Source organism: Pristis pectinata, chromosome 15, assembly GCF_009764475.1.
Source record: "Pristis pectinata isolate sPriPec2 chromosome 15, sPriPec2.1.pri, whole genome shotgun sequence".
Classification (NCBI taxonomy): Eukaryota; Metazoa; Chordata; class Chondrichthyes; order Rhinopristiformes; family Pristidae; genus Pristis; species Pristis pectinata.
Window position 1 is genome coordinate 10,992,906 of NC_067419.1, and position 20,180 is coordinate 11,013,085.

Genomic DNA, 20,180 nt, shown 5'->3' on the forward strand with positions numbered 1-20,180 from the left:
CATCGTGTTTTTCATCTAGATTCCAGCATCTGCAGTCCTTTGTTTCTCTAACAAACTTCACAACATATGTCAGTGATAATAAACCTGATTCTGATTCTAATTAAATGTGTTTTTCTGTATCAGTTAATGATGACCCTAAGTATTCCACAGCCAATTCTTTACCTAGTGACAATATTGTTGGCAAACTCAACCTGCTTAAGTAGCATGGAGACCATGATCAATGAATCAGTTTATAGGTACTGTCTGCCTCTCCAAACACCCCTTGGTGTTTGTGGTTCCCCATATTAATGATCAGGTCATCTGCCTGTACATTTATATTAGCTGAGAATAAATGTTGACCACAACAATTGGTGAATGCACTATCAGTCATTCCTCTGAGTACTGCTGCAGCACCTTTTAACCTGCCTGAGGGTGCAGAGATGGTTTGAATATCAGAACTAAATTAGGTGCACAAATGCTGAAATTAGTTTGAGCCTACAGCTTTCCAAGTTAATTGGGAGACAAGGCATGACTGAGTCAAGGTTTATACCAAAATGGTTTTAGAATTTCAGAAGAATACTACCTTGACTGAGCAGTTACATTTCTGAAAATCCAAAGTAAGGCACCATATATACTTGTCCATTTTCCTGACATCAATTAACCACCTTCTTCTTTCAATTATGACCAATACTGTGCATTACTTCCACATAAAACAGTGAAGACCTCAGGAATACATGCATAATGTTCTCCAAAAAACCCTTCAATGATGGAGGGATAGGTTTAAGATAAAGGACAGAGATATCATCCTTACCCGGTCAATGGAGTAAGTGTTGGATTCCACGTCTTTGGCTGTCACCACGTGCACCTGCTGGTTGGGAATAATTCAAATGCTGTTAATTTTTTCCAAAAGAAGTCCTTTGAAAATGTACAGTAACAATGGACACTTTTTCTTAAAAAAATCAACCTAGTGAATCCTCATTTTCCCTCTATACTGGAAGAAGCAACATTGATTATATGTTACCTGGCAATATTTGGGGTGAGAAAATTTAAATCAAATCCAATAAACAATGATCCCTGGTTCTAGCTACCCTTGCCAAGGAAGACATCATTCCTGCATCTATCCTGGCGAGCCCTGTAAGAATTCTGCACATTTCAATAAGATCATGTCTCTTTCTTCTAAACTCAAAGGAATATAGGCCCAATGTTATGAGACATCACAGATGTCGACAGATATGAAACCAAGGTATCAGTGATCATGCTTTCTATTCCAGCTAGACGTAGATGTTAGAATGAGCCAACTATTGCAGAAAGGAACAATTTGGACTAAAATGGCTGATTTCATTACAGAAGATATCATCAAATTCTCACCACTAGTTTGTCTAATTTTGTTTAAAAGAAGTGTGAAATAAAGATAAACAAGAATTATTGTCCCTTCAGTGAAAAATTGTTTATTCTTGCCAGAGATGCAGGGAGAGCCTTTCTTCTGCCATTGCGAGAATCACAGCCTTTAATGGATTCACACCAAGGAACAAACTTGTAATGAGAGTACATGCACAGCATACAACTGAGAAGGGTGTTGTGTCTGGTGATTAGCAATAAATATGTGGTTCATAAAAAGCTGGATTTTCACTAAGCATCCTTTTACTCATTCAGGAAAGGAAAGGAGTGGATGCTTGGCCATTCATAAAGGATTGAGAGATTCTTGATTCCTCCTGCAATACATCCATTATGGTCTTATGATCTTATGGTCATAAGGCAGTACAGCAAATGATAAGAAAAATTCAAAAGCAAGCACAACGCTATTTTTAAAACCATCAAATTGACTTACCTGGCTATTTCGAGATGAGACATCTAGATCCAGTTTATCACAGATGACCAGGTCTCCCTCCACAACATTCATATCATAAGTCTTCAAACGGAAAGATACAGCTTCATTCCAGATCTTACTGCAGTACGAATGGATGTACAGAATGCGCATGTAGTGTGGTAAACTTAGCCAAGCCCGGGTACAGCCTTCCTGACCGTTGCCATAGCGATTTAATGCACGTAGCACCAGTCGCTCTCTTGTTTTATACTCTGGCATCAGGGCAAGAGTTGTTTTGGCATCCTCTGAAGGAAAGAGAACACTACAGACATGGTATCAAGGACTCTTCAGTGCCTCACGTGAGGGAGTATATTCTAGTGGTAGTTAAACTTTTGTGCAGGAAACCCCTACAATTCCTGTAAATCTCCCACTGTTAACTCTGTGCTCTTGCTGCAGAGATTATATTTTGTTTCAAACTAGCATTCAGCAACAGAAATAAAGCATTTTTCTCAAGACATCCCAAAGCACGATACAGACAATGAAGTATAGTAACTCTTAAAGTAAGACATATGGCATCAATTTTCGCCATAGTAGCAGTTCCTAACTCACAGATAAAATGATATTGGTTGAGTGATTAGTTTTGGCTAGCATAGTGTGGAGAACTCCCCTGCTCTATTCCAAAACAATGCCATGGAATCTCATCTTCCCGAGAGGACAGATGGAGCCTTAGTTTAATCTGAAAGCTTTGTAAATTTAAGTCATTTATCTGAAAGAGTCAATAACGCAACAATGAAAATACCTAAATCAAACATCCATGAATCAAGGAACACCTGCAAAATTATAAATATAACGTTGGGCATAGATCATGTGCATGAAATAAGTTCATCACACACTTACTGAGTTACTGTTGCCATGGGTGGGGTGAAATAATTGGCAAACTTTATTTTTGTTCAGAAGTGATGAGCCTAATAGCTTCACCTGCAGGAGGCACTTTGACACGCTAAGATGAAATCCACATTCAATGCATTTAAAATTGGGCAAAAAAAACACTTCCATGGATGGTACTTCTCCCAATGAAGTCATCAACTGCTTTAAAAATAAGTAAAATAAAAAATCCTGATACCTGGGAGATCTGGGAGTAAAATAGAAACATACAGCTATTTATTCTTAAAACTTTGAGAAAATTAGCATTGTGTTCCTGAGAAAACAGCCTAATCCAATGTAGACCAAAACAGCGTAATCCAATAATAGAAGTCTGATGGGAAATTCAACTCATGTTCAGCGGGATTTTCGTTCTCCCCAGCACTTCCCGTCCAGTGTAAAACTCCAAGTGACGTCAACAAGCAGAGTTTGTGTGCAGTGTGATTCTCAACCTCACTGGTAAAAGAAACAGTTCGTACTCACAGAATCAGTAGCTTCCCTGGTACTGTGCTATGTGAAGGGCCAACACTCAAACTGCATTCCTTGCCCTCAATGAGGTCAGTTACCTTCTATGTCAACAAATACATCGCGTGTGTGCCTTGTCTGTTTTGCACGGAGGTCAGCATTGGGTCACTCTTGGCTTCCTGATCTTAAGACCATTCCAGGCAGCTGCAGATCTCTGTCACATCCCACAGTTTGCTGCTCACTGCTCCAAATCCCAACCCCGTACACGAGGAGAGATGCCATCTACTAATCCTTCCACCCCAGAGGAGCAGGCAGAGTGAGCACGGGTATTTGCCTGCATAGCAGGGTCCCTCAAAGTGCATCCTTAGAGATTTCCCTCGCAACCTCCTACTGGGAGCACTTAGGTTTAGCCCCAGAGGGTTCCCAGGGTGCCACACACAGAGGACATGCATCCAGCCTGCCTAAGCCCTCTTACCCCTTGGGACTACCCTCCCACACCCCCTCTCATCATTGTAGTGCCTATCCACTCAGTAGCAAGACTCCTGTAGCTGGAAGTGTGTTGTTTGTATTGTGGTTTGTCCCTTTAAGAGCTGGCTGCAAAGATCGCACCTGCTGGGCTACATGTTGGCAATTTGTGAGAACTCCATGCTGAAACTAATAACATCAGCTTCAGTGTGGTGTTACATGGACACCAGACAATGCCTTTACTGGTGAACTTCACCACTAGATCTTTATGCGACCTTCAGAAACAACATAAGGGTGCCTCACGTGATTGTTTCAACACCAAAAAATGGCATGGAACAGCCCAAAATCTGGAAACTTGCAGTGAGTTGTTCAGCAGGAGTGAGGGCGGGGAGGAAGCACTCATTTTGCAAATTCCTGGCACAAGGTCTGAGACCTCATTGATTTCAACAGGAATTCCAGGATGCTAAGGTCCAATGAGTTTGACCCATTGCATCCACTCAGGATGTGGGGCTGTGATCAGTGATTCCAGGTGGGAGGCAGCAAGAAAACTGTTGAACAGTGAGAATATAATCAATTGAGAGTAAGCCATTGGTTGCTGAGTGATTTGAATTATACTGAATACCTGACTGAGAGATGCCAAAAAAATGCTAGTTCATCCCTTCCAGGCAATAACCAGAAGGGACAGATTCAAGATAATCGACGCATCAAGTTCAATACCAACTTTCACAAAGCAAATTGGAAAAATTGCTGGGACTAATTAAATTGCCCCTTTTGATAAACCAGATAGGTAAAGCATGCCAGAAGGCCAATCACACCTTTTGCTTAACAAACACAACCGTTTGCTTAACAACAAGCAAGCAAAACCTAAAATAAAAAAATACATTTTTAATTGTGGCTGTTGACACTTACCAGTATGAATAAAATGCCTTTTGGCCTTATTCACAGGGTCATTTCCTTCTTCTGGTGTAAAAAATAAGTGCAGAGCTTTCACCTAAGTGCAGATATAAAGGAGCAGACAGGACTTCAATAATCACCCTCACAACAGCAACGACAGCATTTCAAATCATAATATTCCCAGGTGCTTCCCAGAAGAATAATATCACATGAACCAAAGGGAAAGACATCAGGATGGGTAACTAAACACGTGTAAACAACTAGGATGAAAGGAAGCTCAAGGAATTAGAGAGTGCTGGAGAAGCAGAAAGGTTTTTGGAGGGAATTCCAAAGCTCTGGGCCTGAAAGGAGTGGTGCAGCAATAAACTTGGTTGTGCACAAGAAGGCAGAAGACAGCTGCCCAGGAGGAATTTAAAAATGAAGCAAGGAATTTTAAAGTTTAAAGTGGAAACCAATCAACAAGCACAGTGCTGATTTATGGACAGAATTTGGTGTGGTTAAGGCAGCAGACCTTAGGAGAGTTATTACAGCGCCAGCGATTGGGGTTCGATTCCCGTCGCTGTCTGTAAGGAGCTTGTACGTTCTCCTGTGTCTGCGTGGGTTTCCTCCCACATTCCAAAAGACGTACGGGTAGGCAAATTTGGGTTTAAAATGGGCAGCGCTGACTCGTTGGACTGGAAGGGCCTGTTATCACGCTGTAAATAAAATTTAAAAAAAATTTTAATTTTAATTTTGATTCTTAAACTTAGAAAGGATGATGCCCAATATGGCTGAAGTGACACAAAAAACTTTCTTTTAAATGGAGGTAACGTTCAGGAGCTCAACAATATTTTGTATGTGGTGTTACGTTATAGAGTGGCCCATTTACACCAAGTGTTTTCCAAAATCGTCTGTAGTAGCCTTGTTAACTAACATGTGTTTGAGAAACTTAAATGCATGTTCAACCCAGATGCAATTTTTCAAATGACCAATTTATCCACTGATCAGAAAAATAGTCACTGGTATAACATAACCAGAATTAAAACCTCCTCCGTGCATTGCAATGGGAATTAAACAGGAAAAGCAAGTATAGTTGTTGCCTTAAAAGTCAATAAAATAATCTTCAAAGATTGAACTGTTAAAACAATAGATCAAGGTCCACATGGTCTCTTTAGGTGGCTGTAAGAAAAATTCCAATCATCATTCAAATAGAACATTTGTTGTCCTACCAAGTGCTCTGACCAGAAATTTATACCTCAACCAACATCACAATAAAAATTCCCTCTCTCTCTCATTCCTGTTTCCTGTTCCTTTTATGCCAACTGCCTTCCATATTTGCCACTGTCAGTAGAGTGAATCAACACCTCAGTGATTGAAAAGGCTCTGCATAAGTGGAAGCATTCTTTAACTTTCAAGCCAGCTACCAACTTGGGCACTGCAGGTAGTGTAGCTGTCTCACAATTCCAGACACCCGGGTTTGATTCTCACTGTGTGGAGTTTACACATTATCCCTGTGACGATGTGGATTTCCCCTGGGTGCTCTAGCTTCTTCCCACATCCCAAAGACTTGCTTGATGTTAGGTTAATTGGCTTATGTAAAATTACCCCTAGTACAGGTGGCTGGTGGGAGACTCAGGGGGTGTTAATAGTCATGTGTGAGAGAAAAGGTTACAAGGAAGGTACATGGGATTACACAGACAGCCAACATAGACTCAATGGGCCAAATAGCCAACTGTGTGATAAGGAAACAGGAATATTTATAATGTGTGTGTGTTGCAAGAAAACCAACTAGAAGTTGCCATCATTAAATGCCTTCGTTTCAACATCAGCCAGTGATTAAGTGGTTGAAGAATCATGAAATAAACGGGTTGCATCTCAACTAAAGAAATCCTAGATTTGTGATTTTTGAGCTTTACCATTCTTGTAAAAGCTCCTTCACTCGGTTTCAATCTCTATATAAAAATCACAAGATTATTCAAAGCTAAGGTGTAGGAGCAAGATCCACTGCCTGGGCAAAAAAACTACTTTCAGTACAACCACTTGGCTCAAATGCTCCAAACCAATTTATAACCTGCATGAACTTCCTCTCATCCCTCTTTTTCTGGCACTGGCAATGTAACCCTCCATTACCTGAATCTCAAATATGAAATTTAGCTCCTTTAAATGGACCACGTATAATTTTGTCCCATAAACTCTGGGCTGTAAAAATAGTTATGCTCTGAATGTTCTATAACAATTCTGTAAAGATACAGATTGGCTGCAACTTCAGGGCCATTAACAGGAAACCTGATATACATCAGCACCAATCATTAATTGCCTATAAACAGGTTAAAATTTTGTTGCTATGAAATGGCATTATAACAGCCTGAAGTTCTCAAGCCTTCAGCCCTTCTGAGAATTACTTCAGCATGCCTGTATACCTGAAAGTCTTAAAATGTTCATGTTGAAAGAAGTCTTACCAAATTCTGCTTAAGGAGAGCCAAACCAATTTGATCTGCTTGAACGTTCTGTCCCAGGCCAAATCGCTGAGGCCCATAGTAGTTCACAAATCCTTTCTCCTGCAGTAGAAAGAATTCACTTGCCATTTAACAGGAATACATTACTGTCAGTACTAATGTGAGATTATTAATAGGAATGAGGGAAATAAAATTTCTCCATGTAATAACTTGTCATTAAGATAAATGGACATGACCTTATAATCACTAAACAGTCTTACCCAAGAAACAGCTAAGGATTTAGAATTTGCATCTCCACTTGAATAGGGGAAGTAAATTAACTTTTCTCAGTCTGCAGCTTACGATTTAACAAATACACATGGTCCATGTCTGCTACAAAGAATAATAAACAGGGCAGGCATGGTAGTGCAGTGGTTAGCGTAATGCTTACAGCGCCAACGACCCGGGTTCAAATCTGGCTGCTGTCTGTAAGGAGTTTGTACGTTCTCCCCGACTGTGTGGGTTTCCTCCGGGTGCTCTGGTTTCCTCCCACATTCCAAAGGCATATGGGTTAGGAAGTTGTGAGCATGCTATGTTGGCGCCGGAAGCGTGGCGACACTTGCGGGCTGTCCCCAGAACACTCTATGCAAAAAGATGCATTTCACTGTGTGTTTCAATGTACATGTGACTAACAAAGATATCTGATCTTATCTTAAACAGTGGCGTATTCAGTGTAGATAGGGCTCTTTGTAAAGTTTGGTAGAACAGTAACTCTGTTATCTCATCAACATACAGAGGATCTGTTGACTCAAGGCTATACTTTCCAGCCCATCTTATGGCGATAAAGGGAAGGGCACCTTCAAGAGTTGATAGAACATCAGACCCAAACAAAGTGTATCTCAAGTTCTGAACCAGTCTGGGGAAGAAACAGCACCGGCTCTGGATTACAATTATTCTGATGCTGCTTGACAACAGGCAGCATGCCGGAGCATTGGAAGACTCCTGACGTGGTACTATTGCTGAAAAATGGTGAAAAGGGATAGTAAACTGATCTAAAATTAACAACAACAGGCCAATCAATCTGACGTTGACAGTGCTGATTTGTTGAAAATGAATTCTGAAGGATGGCACATATCAGGATTTAGAGAGTTCTAGGTTAATCAGCATACATTTGTTAAGGGGAGGTCATGTTTGACTAACAACTTCTTTTGAGGAGCTAACAATGATCAATGAGGATGGAGCATTTGATAATATCACCCATGGATTTTGGCAAAGGTGTTTGACAAAATCCTACAAGGAAGATGAATCAACAAAGCCCAAGCCCAATGGACACAAGGTAAATGAGAAAAGCTTACTTAAAAACAGCTCGGTGGCAGAAATCCAAGGACAATTGTTGATGAGAATTCTCGTGACTCAGCTGCTGTATTCAGGGGGCTTTTACAAGGCTCAGTACTAGGGTCCTTGCTTCTTGTGGTATAACATGATATGGAATTAAACATAGGAGCCACAATTAAGAAATTTGCTGATGATACCAAAGTTGGCAGCACATTTCAAGGTTGGAGGAAGATATCAGTGGGTGGGCATGAAGTTGTCAAATGGAGGTCAATCCAGACAGGCAATGCATTCGGGAAGGGTAAATAGGACAAGGAAATACACAATAAACAGGAGAATACTAAAAAGTCACCTTGGACACCTTGGGCCGCATATTTGAAAATTCGTGAAGGCAACAGGAGAGGTAAATAAGGTGGTTAAGAAAGCACGGGGATACTTGCCTTTATTGGTTCAGCTATAACACAGGGGCAGGGAGGTCACCCAGAATTGTACAAAGCATTAGCTAGGCCACAGTTTGAACATCGCGTAGAGTGTGGTCACCACGCTACAGGAAGGACGCGAGATCAATGGAGAGTAAAGAAGAAATTTGAGAATGTTGCAGGTCTGGAGAAGTATTGTCAAGAGGAGAGACATCTAGGTTGGGGCTGTTCTTTGATTCTTGGACATTTAATTGAACTTCATTAAAAACATGAGGAAGTTAGGCAGGGTAAACAATGAGGACTCATTCCCCTTAGTCGAGATGTCAGTAATTAGCAAGCACATTTTGTCCTGTATTTGCTGTTTGCACCCTGTACATACTGCAGGTGCACTGTCTCTACCCCAGGAGTGTTTCATTTTCGCACTCACTCCAGAGAATAGAAATTGTCAGACACTTATGTACTGCACCATCAGGGGATCTTACCTTGCAGAGGTGACATTAGTTCCTCCAAACATTGAGTGTTTTAGCTCTTGTATTTGTGATTAATCATTGCTATGATGGAAACGGCTACCTTCTTCATTGGACACCCAAGATAGCAGGGAGAGATTCAATCAACTCTAACTCTGCAAAATGCTCCAAATCCACTAGCAGGATAAGCAAACCAACAACAGCATCCTCTCCCAGGCTAATATGCCCAGTAATGAGGCCCTAATTACATCAGCTTCATTGGGAATCTCTGGCCCATGACTACCCCAAGTGGAGGAGCATTTGGATTGGCATCAAGCACCTCGAGTCCAAGCACTGGGAGCATAAAGAAACCCAGCATAAGCATCAGAAGGAGCTCATTCACCTCCCAAATCGAAGCCAAAGCACCTCCTGCTCCATCTGTGGTGGGGTCTGCAGGTCCTTGTTGGGGTTGTGGGTTTTTTATTTTTCCGTCCCTTTTTCCTTTTTGGGTTTGAGGGCTTTGAAAAAGGTCTTTAAATGTCTAAATGTCTTATTACTATGAATTACAGGGCACTAGGGAATGTAATGGAACAGTGGGATCTAGGAACACAAAGTGCATAGTTCATTGAAAGTGATGTCAAAGGTAGACAGTGATGGAAAAGGCGTTTGGCACACTGGCCTTCATCAGTCGGGGCACTGAGTACAGGAGTTGGGACATTATGTTGCAGTTGTATAAGTCATTGGTGAGGCCCCACTGTGTACAGGTTTGGTCACCTGTTATATTGAAAGAGGTGGTTAAACTGGAAAGAATTTACGAGGATGTTGCCAGGATCTGAGTTATAGGGAGGTTGGCCAGTCTAGGTCTTTATTCCTTGGAACGTAGGAAAATGAGGGGCAACCTCACTGAAGTGTTTAAAATTATGAGAAGCATAGATAGGATAGATGGTAACAGTCTTTTCCCCGGGATAGGGGAGTCCAAAACTAGGGGGCAGAGGTTTAAGATGAGAGGGAAAAGAACCTGAGGGACAACTTTTTCAGGCAAAGGGTGGTGAGTCTATGGAACAAGCTGCCAGAGGAAGTGGCTGAGGCAGGTACAATAGTATCAAGAAGCACTTGGATAGGTACATGGCGGGGCAGGGCTTAGAGGGATATGTGCTGAACGTAGGAAATTGGGACTAGCTGGGAAGAGAAGGTGGTTGGTATGGACTGGTTGGGCCGAAGGGCCTGTATCCATGCTGTGTTGATCTATAACTCTACAATTAGACTAAAGTCAATTGGTATAAGAACTACAGGTGAGATGATGCAAGACCATTTCAATGAGTAATGAGAATCTGAAATTCAATGCCTGGGTGGTGGAAACAGAAACTCTCACCTTGTTTGAAAAGGACCTGAATGATCACTTAAGGAGCCATTATCTGCAAAACGATGAAACAATAGCTGAGCAGTAGATTTAACTTAAAGTGGGCATGGACAGGATGGGCCAAATGGCCTGCTTCTGTGCTTAAATTTCTGTAATTCTATGATCTTGGGGCCACATCATTTGCATAAACTCTATGTGTTAAAACGATTGGCATGTCAGCCTCGTCATTGTCTGTCAACCAAGCCGACCCAAGGACAAAGGTGGAGGATTAAATATTTATCAAACATTAATATGCGCACGGCTCAGGGTCGAGTGAATAAATCTATCTCCCCTTTCTCTTCTCTTTGTTTATCCTCAGTACAATATAGGCAACAACTTTCAATGGAATTTTACCTTGACATTCTCAATGGCATCAAATACCCTTTCAGTAAGACTTGCTTCAGGATCATCTTCCAGGTGCTTGCTGACATTTCTTATGATGATACTAAAATGGTTTCCTTTTAGCTGTCCAACTCGCAAGTGCTGGCTTGCAGCACGGAGGTTATATATTTTCAAATCCTTGTTTTGGATTGACGACTGAATTGCTTTTAACCTTGATGGGAAACAAAGTCGGTGTGTATGACTACAGTGGATTAGGCTACAAGTGCAAACATTCTACTTTTTTTTACACACACAAAACATTTTAACTTAAGTATCACAAGTTCGACCACTGGCTTCTGGTAGGGTTCCCTCATTCTTTGGCAAAAGCTAAATGTCAGCAAACAAAATGTAGCACCCTTTAACATGAAGAAAGGAACAGAGAGTCCCAGGCAGAATAGCTTTAGCAGCTTTGTTCGTGTGACCACAAGAGCTAGGTTACTGAGCTACATAAATTTATGCTGCTTATTTCAATCCATTGAGTCAGAAGCTGTGTGGCAATGTCTCAGTCCAGCAACTTGAACAAATAATACAGGTTGTGGTACTGAGCAGTGTTGCAATGATGGAGTGTCAACAATATGTCATACCCTTCCCTCAGATGAGCCATTAAACCAACTCCAAAACACATAATCTGGTCATTTATCTCACTATCATTTATTGAACTTCCTTTGGCCACAGTTGAAAGGGCTGTAAATCCTCTGTAACTTCGTAACATTAGGCAAAATTTCGATTTGTACACTTCAGTGCAGAAAAGGCAGCATGCAACACAGAGTGTATCTCTAAAATTTCAAACTATTCTTAAAATAACAAAACAAAGCTCAACATGCAGCAGGGCAAAGAGAGGAGGAGGATGTATACAGCATTTTTACTGAACAGGAAGACCATACTGAGCAGATGATATTACTTTTTTACTGCTACTTCTTAATTCTTTACATGTAGTTTGAGATAACGCAAGAACAACTGCACAAACAGCATATGGGCTACTCAATCTAATTTTACAGCTTCTCTTAAGAATCAAACCATTCTCCATGCACAGAGGAGTAGATGTGTCCTTCCTTACAGCCATCTGACTTTAATACAAGATAGCAACAGCATCTGGTTCCTGCCACATTAAGATAAAGCATGAGGTACTGTTTCAGAGACTGTTTTGTGATATGTTAATTAGAATGGGGAATTACATGTGGGTTTGTTTGTTTGTTGCAGGAATCTGCAATTATCTGAGTGTAAAATGGCAGATAAAATCCCAAATTTGATTTCAACAGATGCAACATTTGAGCACCAAGTTGTCTTTGGCAATGAATAACTTACCAAAATGCCTTGCACAATGAATAACCTAACTAATTCCCAGTGACAGCCTGATCCAAATTCTGTACAACACAGACCAAGAGCTCATCTACTGCTCACTGTGGGATTCCTTCAGTATTGAAATTACTGGTTCAGAGGTAGCAGGCAGAACTTTGTTGAGATAAGAGTAGAATGATGGAAATACTGAGCAGGTCAGGTGGCATCTGTGGACGGAGAAAAAACGTTAACATTTCGGGTCATAAACCTTTCATCAGAACTGGGAGAAGCTGGAAATCGGACAAACTGCAAAGTTGTGGAGAATGAGGAGGGGGCACAGAGAGCAAAGGGAATGTCTGTGATCAGGTGGAGAGCAGGAGGGACTGAATAACACCAATGGTGGTGGTGCCAGCTGAGCAAGGGTGATAACGGCTTGTTAATCACAGGTGTGTTGCCAGGAGGAGATAGAAACAGGAGGAAAAAAAATGCTGAAGCATCAAAACACTGCAGATATAAGAAATAAAAAATAAAATTAAGAATACTGGAAATAGCAGTTCAGGCAGCAGTTAGGAGTCACAGGTACAGTTAACATTGCAAGTTAGTGGCCTTTTGTCAGAACTGGCCAGTTTGACACACTCTAGAAAGGCTGGTTATCTGAAATTGTTGAATCTACTGTTGAGTCGTTAAGGTGGTAATACACCAATTTGGAAAATGAAATGCTCTTCCTTGAACTTAAGTCAGGTTTCATTGGAAGACTATGGGAGGCCAAGGACCGGGAGGTCAGAATGAGAGTGGAATGGAAAATAAAGTGTCAGGGGCATCGCTGGGGACTGTACAGTGGTTTCCTGCGAAGCAGCCACTCAACCTGCATCTCTCCAATGTAGAGGTGACTATCAACTGCAATACACCAATCAGTTCACAACTGTGGCCCTTAGCTTTCAGTTACTTAATTCTCCATCCACTCGCACTCTGACCAACCTTGGTCTTTCACCTCTTTACACTGTTGTAAAAAGCCCAATGTATTCATACATCCCTCAGGGCAACATTGAATTAAAGAAAAGATAAGCAGCCTATCCAGATTACATCAGAACTGGCCATTTATGTTGATTAGTCATCAATATGCAACAATAATTAACTATATTTATCTCTACACAGATGCTGCCTGGCTTGCTATGTATTTCCAACATTGCCTTTATTTAAGTCTTCCAGTATCTGCACTATTTTGCTTCCCCTCTATGCATCACTGTGTATCGTACACTTTCAAGTTTTCTTTTCCCCTCTCCCCTCCACATTTGTCTCCTCCTTCTCTGCAATTTGTTTAATTTCAATCTTTTCTCAGTTCCAATTAAATTTGTTAACCTGAAACATTATCCCTGCTTCTCTCTCCACAGATGCTGCCTGATTTTCTGTTTTATTTTTGACTTTCAGCATCTTTGGCTTTTTGTTTTCTTTTGGAAAACTTTGCTGGGGGTAAAATTACAACCAATTATGCCCGTAATGTAATGTCTAGTGGTCTGTGTGCCTTCAACTGAGAATAAAAGGCTAATTATAGAAATGGCACACCAACATGGACTTTAGAATATTTTCAACAGACGGATCAAGAGAAAACCATCACACTATGTGTTAGCTTAAAGGTGGCTCTTCAGCCTACTTGATCTTATCATTCCAGCACAGCAGCACTACCATCGCAGTAACAATATCTTCCTCCTTTGTGGATGTGTCCAGTTTGTAAGCTTTGATGCCTGATTAAAAGTTCATACTTGCTTTATGGGAGAACTTGGGCCCTCATTTTGTTGCAAAAGAAAAAGTACTCATTAAGTACTTATGTATCTTCAGACATTATCTGGGAGAAGAGCCAACTTATCACATCATTACCATTAGCTCTTATCTCCGACATCGGGGAAAGTCGATTTTGCTCCTCTGTACCACCTTTGAGGTATTTCAACACCATAACAACACCAGACACTGACGAGTTTCACGGTTTGCCAAAAACAGGCTTTACCCTGTGTAAAAATGTGAGCATTTCATTATGCAATAGTATGTGGATGCTATTTTAAAACCACCCTGTTTTTCTCCCTAATACAAAATTTAATGTAGAACTGTGCATAGAACAAAAAATTAAAGAAATTGGATGAGATACAATCAATGCAAGAGAGATTAGTCATGCCTTGTATCTTGTCCACTGAGCTAAAAACCACAATTGTTAATTAGGTTGGCAATATTTTTCATTCCCTGATAATGAATGGGTAGAAGTTCATTATATTCCTCAATGATTTATATTTCAGAAGTTTATAGAGTGCATCTTCTATATTCCCTTGTTCATGGGCAGGGTTGGGATGGCCCCACTCACTCCTTTTGAAACACAGTCATGCCAGCCCAGCAGAATTAAGTTGCTTAAAAAACTTATTTTCTCTGATCCTGGCCAGGACAGATCTGTTGGCTATCCTTCTGAATATTTCCTTCATTGCCTCAGTGTTATTTTTTGTCGAATTCTAATTTTTACTTCCATAAACTTACCAAGCTTCTGGTTGAATATATTCATGCTATTTACATCAATTGCACATTGTGGCAGCAAGTTCCACATTCTCACCGTATCCAGGCAGAAGTTTCTCTGAATTCAAAACTGGATTTAACCAAGACTCTTGTTTATTCATTTACTGGTTACAAAGTTCTTTTCCATATTAGCTGTTGTTTAAACCCTACAGATTGCACTTGGCTTTGAATTTTCTTCGCTAAGGGCAGGTCTGAACATCTGCCATACTGGGGACATGCGTTGCTAATACATACTAAGGTTGCACAGCAGGCAGATACTGATGCCAATCCCTGTGCAATGCTGATTCCAGACCAGTGCTGTCAATTTATATTTTGATGGATCTGCAAACATCATGTGTGCAGCTAACAGGGATGAACCCAGAGATCATTTCTCATGTTTCCTTACTCTAGGAGTATATTTTTTTATGACACTTGGGACATGATGCAGCTGGTAAAACATGTCACAAAAGAAAAAAATGTCTCTGTCCGGTTAAACACGTCAGACCTGACTTCTGTAATTAAGCTAGCAGATATTTGTACTGCCCAGGCTACTAGCTTAATTACTTAAATGGCTCCAAATGGAATGTTTCCTAAGATGGGACAGAGTCCCAGTCTGTCCCTAAAACAATTAACCTCTGTAGAAATGTGGAGAGGAGTGATGACTTTAGAAACAAAACCTGTCACTAAAGATATGCCCCCTAATAATAGCAAGCTTGTAGACTACAAATGGCTAATAAATGTATGTAACAATGACTGATTTATGAATCAAAGAGAGGTTTTAATATGATGGGGTAATGACGAGGGACAAAGGTCTCATCTCTGGTAAATCAAAGAATAATACTCATACATTTGATGTTTGGTCAAGAAAATGCTCATCTATGATGTGTAATGTTAGAATTCGGTGATAGAAATCATGTGTAATGATGCTAGGTTATAATAATCACTATGGTCTTCCTGGAACTTAAAAGTCTTCCTGGAACGTTGCACCTGGTGACTTCTTTACATACGTTTGAATAAACCAGTGAGCAAGGAAGCTTGATATCGACTGTTTATTGTGGGTGTGGAGAGTGGCTAACTCTCATAACTCTAACAACAAAGAATGAGGCTATTCATCCCTTTGAATCTATGCTGTCTCTCAGAGCAATCCTATTCTCCCACTTATTTCCTTGTAACTCATTCTCTCCCATATGCCCATCAGCTACACCGAGATTATCTACCACCTTACGACATTACAATAACCAATTAGCCTACAACCAGTACATCTCTGGGATGTGGAAGGGAATTGGAGCACCCGGGGGAATCCATGCAGTCACAGAGAGAACCCGCAGACTCCAGGCAGACCACACCAAAGGCTAGGATCGTACCTGGATCCTGGAGCTGTGAGGCAGCAGAGTTACCTTCTGTGTCACTGTACTCCCCACTAACAGCAAGAAAAACCGGGCCCCTGACGACAAACTGCTATTTAAAGGGATCCGCAATTGCTCTCAGGTTTGTGGTGGTTAATTTGTAGGAGATATGACTGCAGATAAACGCTGGTTTGTGTTGGAAGTTTTTGAAGAGCACAGGGAGATTTAGCAGCACTAGATCAGTCATATTCAGCAGAGTGGATCTCCCAATTAAGGAGCATAATGCACAAATTACCACTCATCTGGCAAGAACACAAACTCAGCCCCTGCCAGCCGCTATAAAGCAGAACGGAGGAGGCTACGTCGAAAGCCCACTTAGGAACTACAAGAGCAACCCAAACTTCGATAAACACAATCCCAGTTCCCATCAGAGTTCCCATCTCATCTCTCCCCCAGTGTTAACCATATCAATGTCCACACGAACACAACGACAGACCTGGCTCAGTCCAGAAGGACACAGCCGTCAGACAGGCTCTGCAGTGGGTAGTGACAAACCCACTCGATCAAGAGGGATGAACAGACATGACCTTATCCTCACCAAACCACCAGCTGCAGAAGCATCTGTCCACGCCTGCACTGGTAGGACCTGAGCACTGCATGGTCTTTGTAGAGAGAAAGTTTTCTCTTCACTTTGAAGAGAGCCTTTTGTGGCATGATCACCATGCTAATTGGTACAGAGTCAGACCAAACAGGCAGCTCAAAATTGGGCATCTACGGTGGCATGCCAAAGTTTGGGCACCCCTGGTCAAAATTTCTGTTACTGTGAATAGCTAAGCGAGTAAAAGGCATAAAGTTAAAGATGACACACTTCTTTAATATTTTAAACAAGATTACTTTTCTATTTCCATCTTTTACAGTTTCAAAATAACAAAAAAGGAAAAGGGCCCGAAGCAAAGGTTTGGGCACCCTGCATGGTCAGTACTTAGTAACACCCACTTTGGCAAGTATCACAGCTTGTAAACACTTTCTGTAGTCAGCTAAGAGTCTTTCAATTCTTGTTTCGGGGATTTTCACATATTCTTCCTTGCAAAAGGCTTCTAGTTCTGTGAGATTCTTGGGCCGTCTTGCATGCACAGCTCTTTTGAGGTCTATCCACAGATTTTCGATGATGTTTAGGTCAGGGGACTGTGAGGGCCATGGCAAAACCTTCAGCTTGTGCCTCTTGAGGTAGTCCATTGTGGATTTTGAGGTGTGTTTAGCATCGTTATCCTGTTGTAGAAGCCATCCTCTTTTCATCTTCAGCTTTTTTACAGACAGTGTGATGACGGGTTCCAGAATTTGCTGGTATTTAATTGAATTCATTCTTCCCTCTACCAGTGAAATGTTCCCCGTGCCACTGGCTGCAACACAAGCCCAAAGCATAATCAATCCACCCCCGAGCTTAACAGTTGGAGAGGTGCTCTTTTCATGAAATCGTGCACCCGTTTTTCTCCAAACATACCTTTGCTCATTGCAGCCAAAAAGTTCTATTTTAACTTCATCAGTCCACAGGACTTGTTTCCAAAATGCATCAGGCTTGTTTAGATGTTCCTTTGCAAACTTCTGACACTGAATTTTGTGGTGAGGACGCAGGAAAGTTTGGAGAAAAAAGGGTGCTGAATTTCATGAAAAGAACACCTCTCCAACTGCCTCCAAGAGAACTCCAAGAGATAACTCCAAGGTCCAAGCTAAAGACCGCATCATCTCAACAGTCCTGGCTGTCTGACTGATTAATGAGAGCAAGAGTACTGGCACAGTGGCAATGTGGGACCCCAGATACTGCCACCCTGAGAATGGACAGAAGCCTAGTGGAGCCGCTGATCCTTATGATCTTTTGAAAGGAAGACTCTGTACTGCTGGGACACCCTCAGAGCCACTTTGAACACCATGACCCAGAACCACAACGGCATCAGTCCAAACTTGCATGGCAGAAATTTCAGCTTCTGCTGCAGTGCTGATAATCACTGGCTTCTGTTTGCACTGCAGTGGATGTCAAGGCCTTGGCCCCCAGGCTGAATCTGCAAGTTTAGAAATGGAGCTGGCTTATATATCCGCACGGGAAGTAATACACAGACCCCGGGCAAAGCACCGCACTAGGCTGGAGCTGGGCTGCCTCCTGTATCGGACACTGAACACTCGTTTTCTTTCAGAACTGCCAATGTGCCGAGTACGTCAGCAACTTCTGCAGGCTGTGCCTTGTGAGCAGAACTTGTGTGACCACCTCCTCTGAGGGATTCTCATCCAGGCTACTGCTTTCCCTTTGCCCTGTCACCAGGGTGCTCATGTCCACAGATCCTGCCTCTACACTACACTAGGTGTCAGAATCGCAGCTGGTGACTACAAGCGTCAGACTAGTGGAGGGACTTTGTCACTACTCTATCACTGCCGAGCCATTACTATTGATTGACCAGACGAGTTCCTGTCAATCTGAGGGTACAAGGGTAGGGTTGTGACAGGGAGGAGTGGGTGGTTAGTAAAAGATGAGCACATCAAATTGGATTGCAAAATGATAGGAAAGTGAAATGAGAGGAGGATTAGATTTGAGCAGCCCCTCACCTGCACTGGTCTCTGTGCTGCCATTGACCCTTGAGTGTGTAATGGCCACTCCATCATGACCACACCTGAGCAATAACCCAGGACCGCAAGAAACTGCAGAGAGTTGTGGACATAGCCCAGCGCATCACGGACACCAGCCTGCCCTCCATGGACTCTTGTCTTTACCTCTCGCTGCCTTGGTGAAGCAGCCAGCATAATCAAAGACCCCACCCACCCGGGTCATTCTCTCTTCTCTCCTCTTCCATTGGGTAGAAGATACAGGAGCCTGAGGGCGAGTACCACCAGGCTCAAGGACAGCTTCTATCCCACTGTGATACGACTACTGAACGGTATCCTTATACGCTATGGACTCTGACCTCACCATTTACCTTGTTGTGACCTTGCACCTTATTGCACTGCACCTTCTCTGTAGCTGTGACACTTTATTCTGTACTGTTATTGTTTTTACCTGTACTACATCAATGCACTCTATACTAACTCAATGTAACTGCACTGTGTAATGAATTGACCTGTACGATCGGTTTGCAAGACAAGTTTTTCACTGTACCTCGGTACAAGTGACAATAATAAACCAATACCAATAAGGGATGGGCAGCAATGCTTGTCTCAGCAAGTGAAACTAACAATGACATACATTAATATACAAACACACTGGAAGAGTGAGGAATGTGTGTCAGAGAGTGGGTTGCCACGTTGATATGTTCTGACAGCAAAGGTCGAATAGCCAGTTATGCGTGCAAGCTCGGGAGTGGTGGGAAGCTGTGGAGTAACAGATAGACGTTATCATTGGGTTCTCACTGCTGAGCTCACTGGTAGACGAGTGCCAAGGGTGTGGCACAATGCGTAGGTCACAAGGCCAGCCATGCTGATGGTGAACGAGATTTCAAGATCTGTTCAAATACCTCAGCCCAAGCCGCCGAACCCTCCATGGCTCTCCATCCACATTCTTGCAGCTGAACCCCTTGCAAGGACCTCAACCGCCGTCTCTTTCCACAGCCACTGCAGCATTGACCCAGAGGACTCCTTGCAGGTTGCAAAACTCTGCAATGACTCATTAATGATACAATTATAAAACACTTCCTTTAGTGAGGTGTAGGTTGCTTCAGTACTTGGTGTTCCAAAACTTAAAGAAAACTGGGGATGTATTTGGCAAACATCTGATATTAATCTGTGTTTACTTTCAGCTCAACTCCCCACAACATCCTGCTCTTGCCCCACTGCCACCCTTCTCATACTGGATATACTGCTATCTGGGCCTTTGTGCTACAGCAGACAGTAATTATTAAAAAATTGTGCTTTTATACCACTGAATAAAATAATTAATCATGTACAATGCCACTGAAGTGCAAATTCAGGGTCAGTTCAAATCTTCTTTATTTCCTCTTCCGTTTACAGCATAAAAATAAATGATGCAAAGAGTGCAACTTCCAGCCTGATTACCTAATTTGGGCTTCGGCCAGATTGCCAGAGCTCTATCCAAATAACCGTTGATTTCCAGAGCCCAAAATAT

The 20,180-nt window shown here is 41.9% G+C and overlaps 1 protein-coding gene across 3 annotated transcripts in view; it reads right to left on the bottom strand.

The window, feature by feature from the left end:
- The window catches only part of pus7l (pseudouridine synthase 7 like), a 35,935-nt gene that overhangs the window by 7,361 nt on the left and 8,394 nt on the right, over window positions 1-20,180 (bottom strand). For all 3 annotated transcript variants that reach the window (XM_052030261.1, XM_052030262.1, XM_052030263.1), the window contains 5 exons: window positions 10,893-11,091; window positions 6,967-7,065; window positions 4,544-4,625; window positions 1,808-2,088; window positions 791-847 (listed from right to left, as the gene is read on the bottom strand). In XM_052030261.1, the coding sequence (XP_051886221.1) occupies window positions 791-847; window positions 1,808-2,088; window positions 4,544-4,625; window positions 6,967-7,065; window positions 10,893-11,091 (718 nt within the window). The remainder of the gene's footprint in view (window positions 1-790; window positions 848-1,807; window positions 2,089-4,543; window positions 4,626-6,966; window positions 7,066-10,892; window positions 11,092-20,180) is intronic.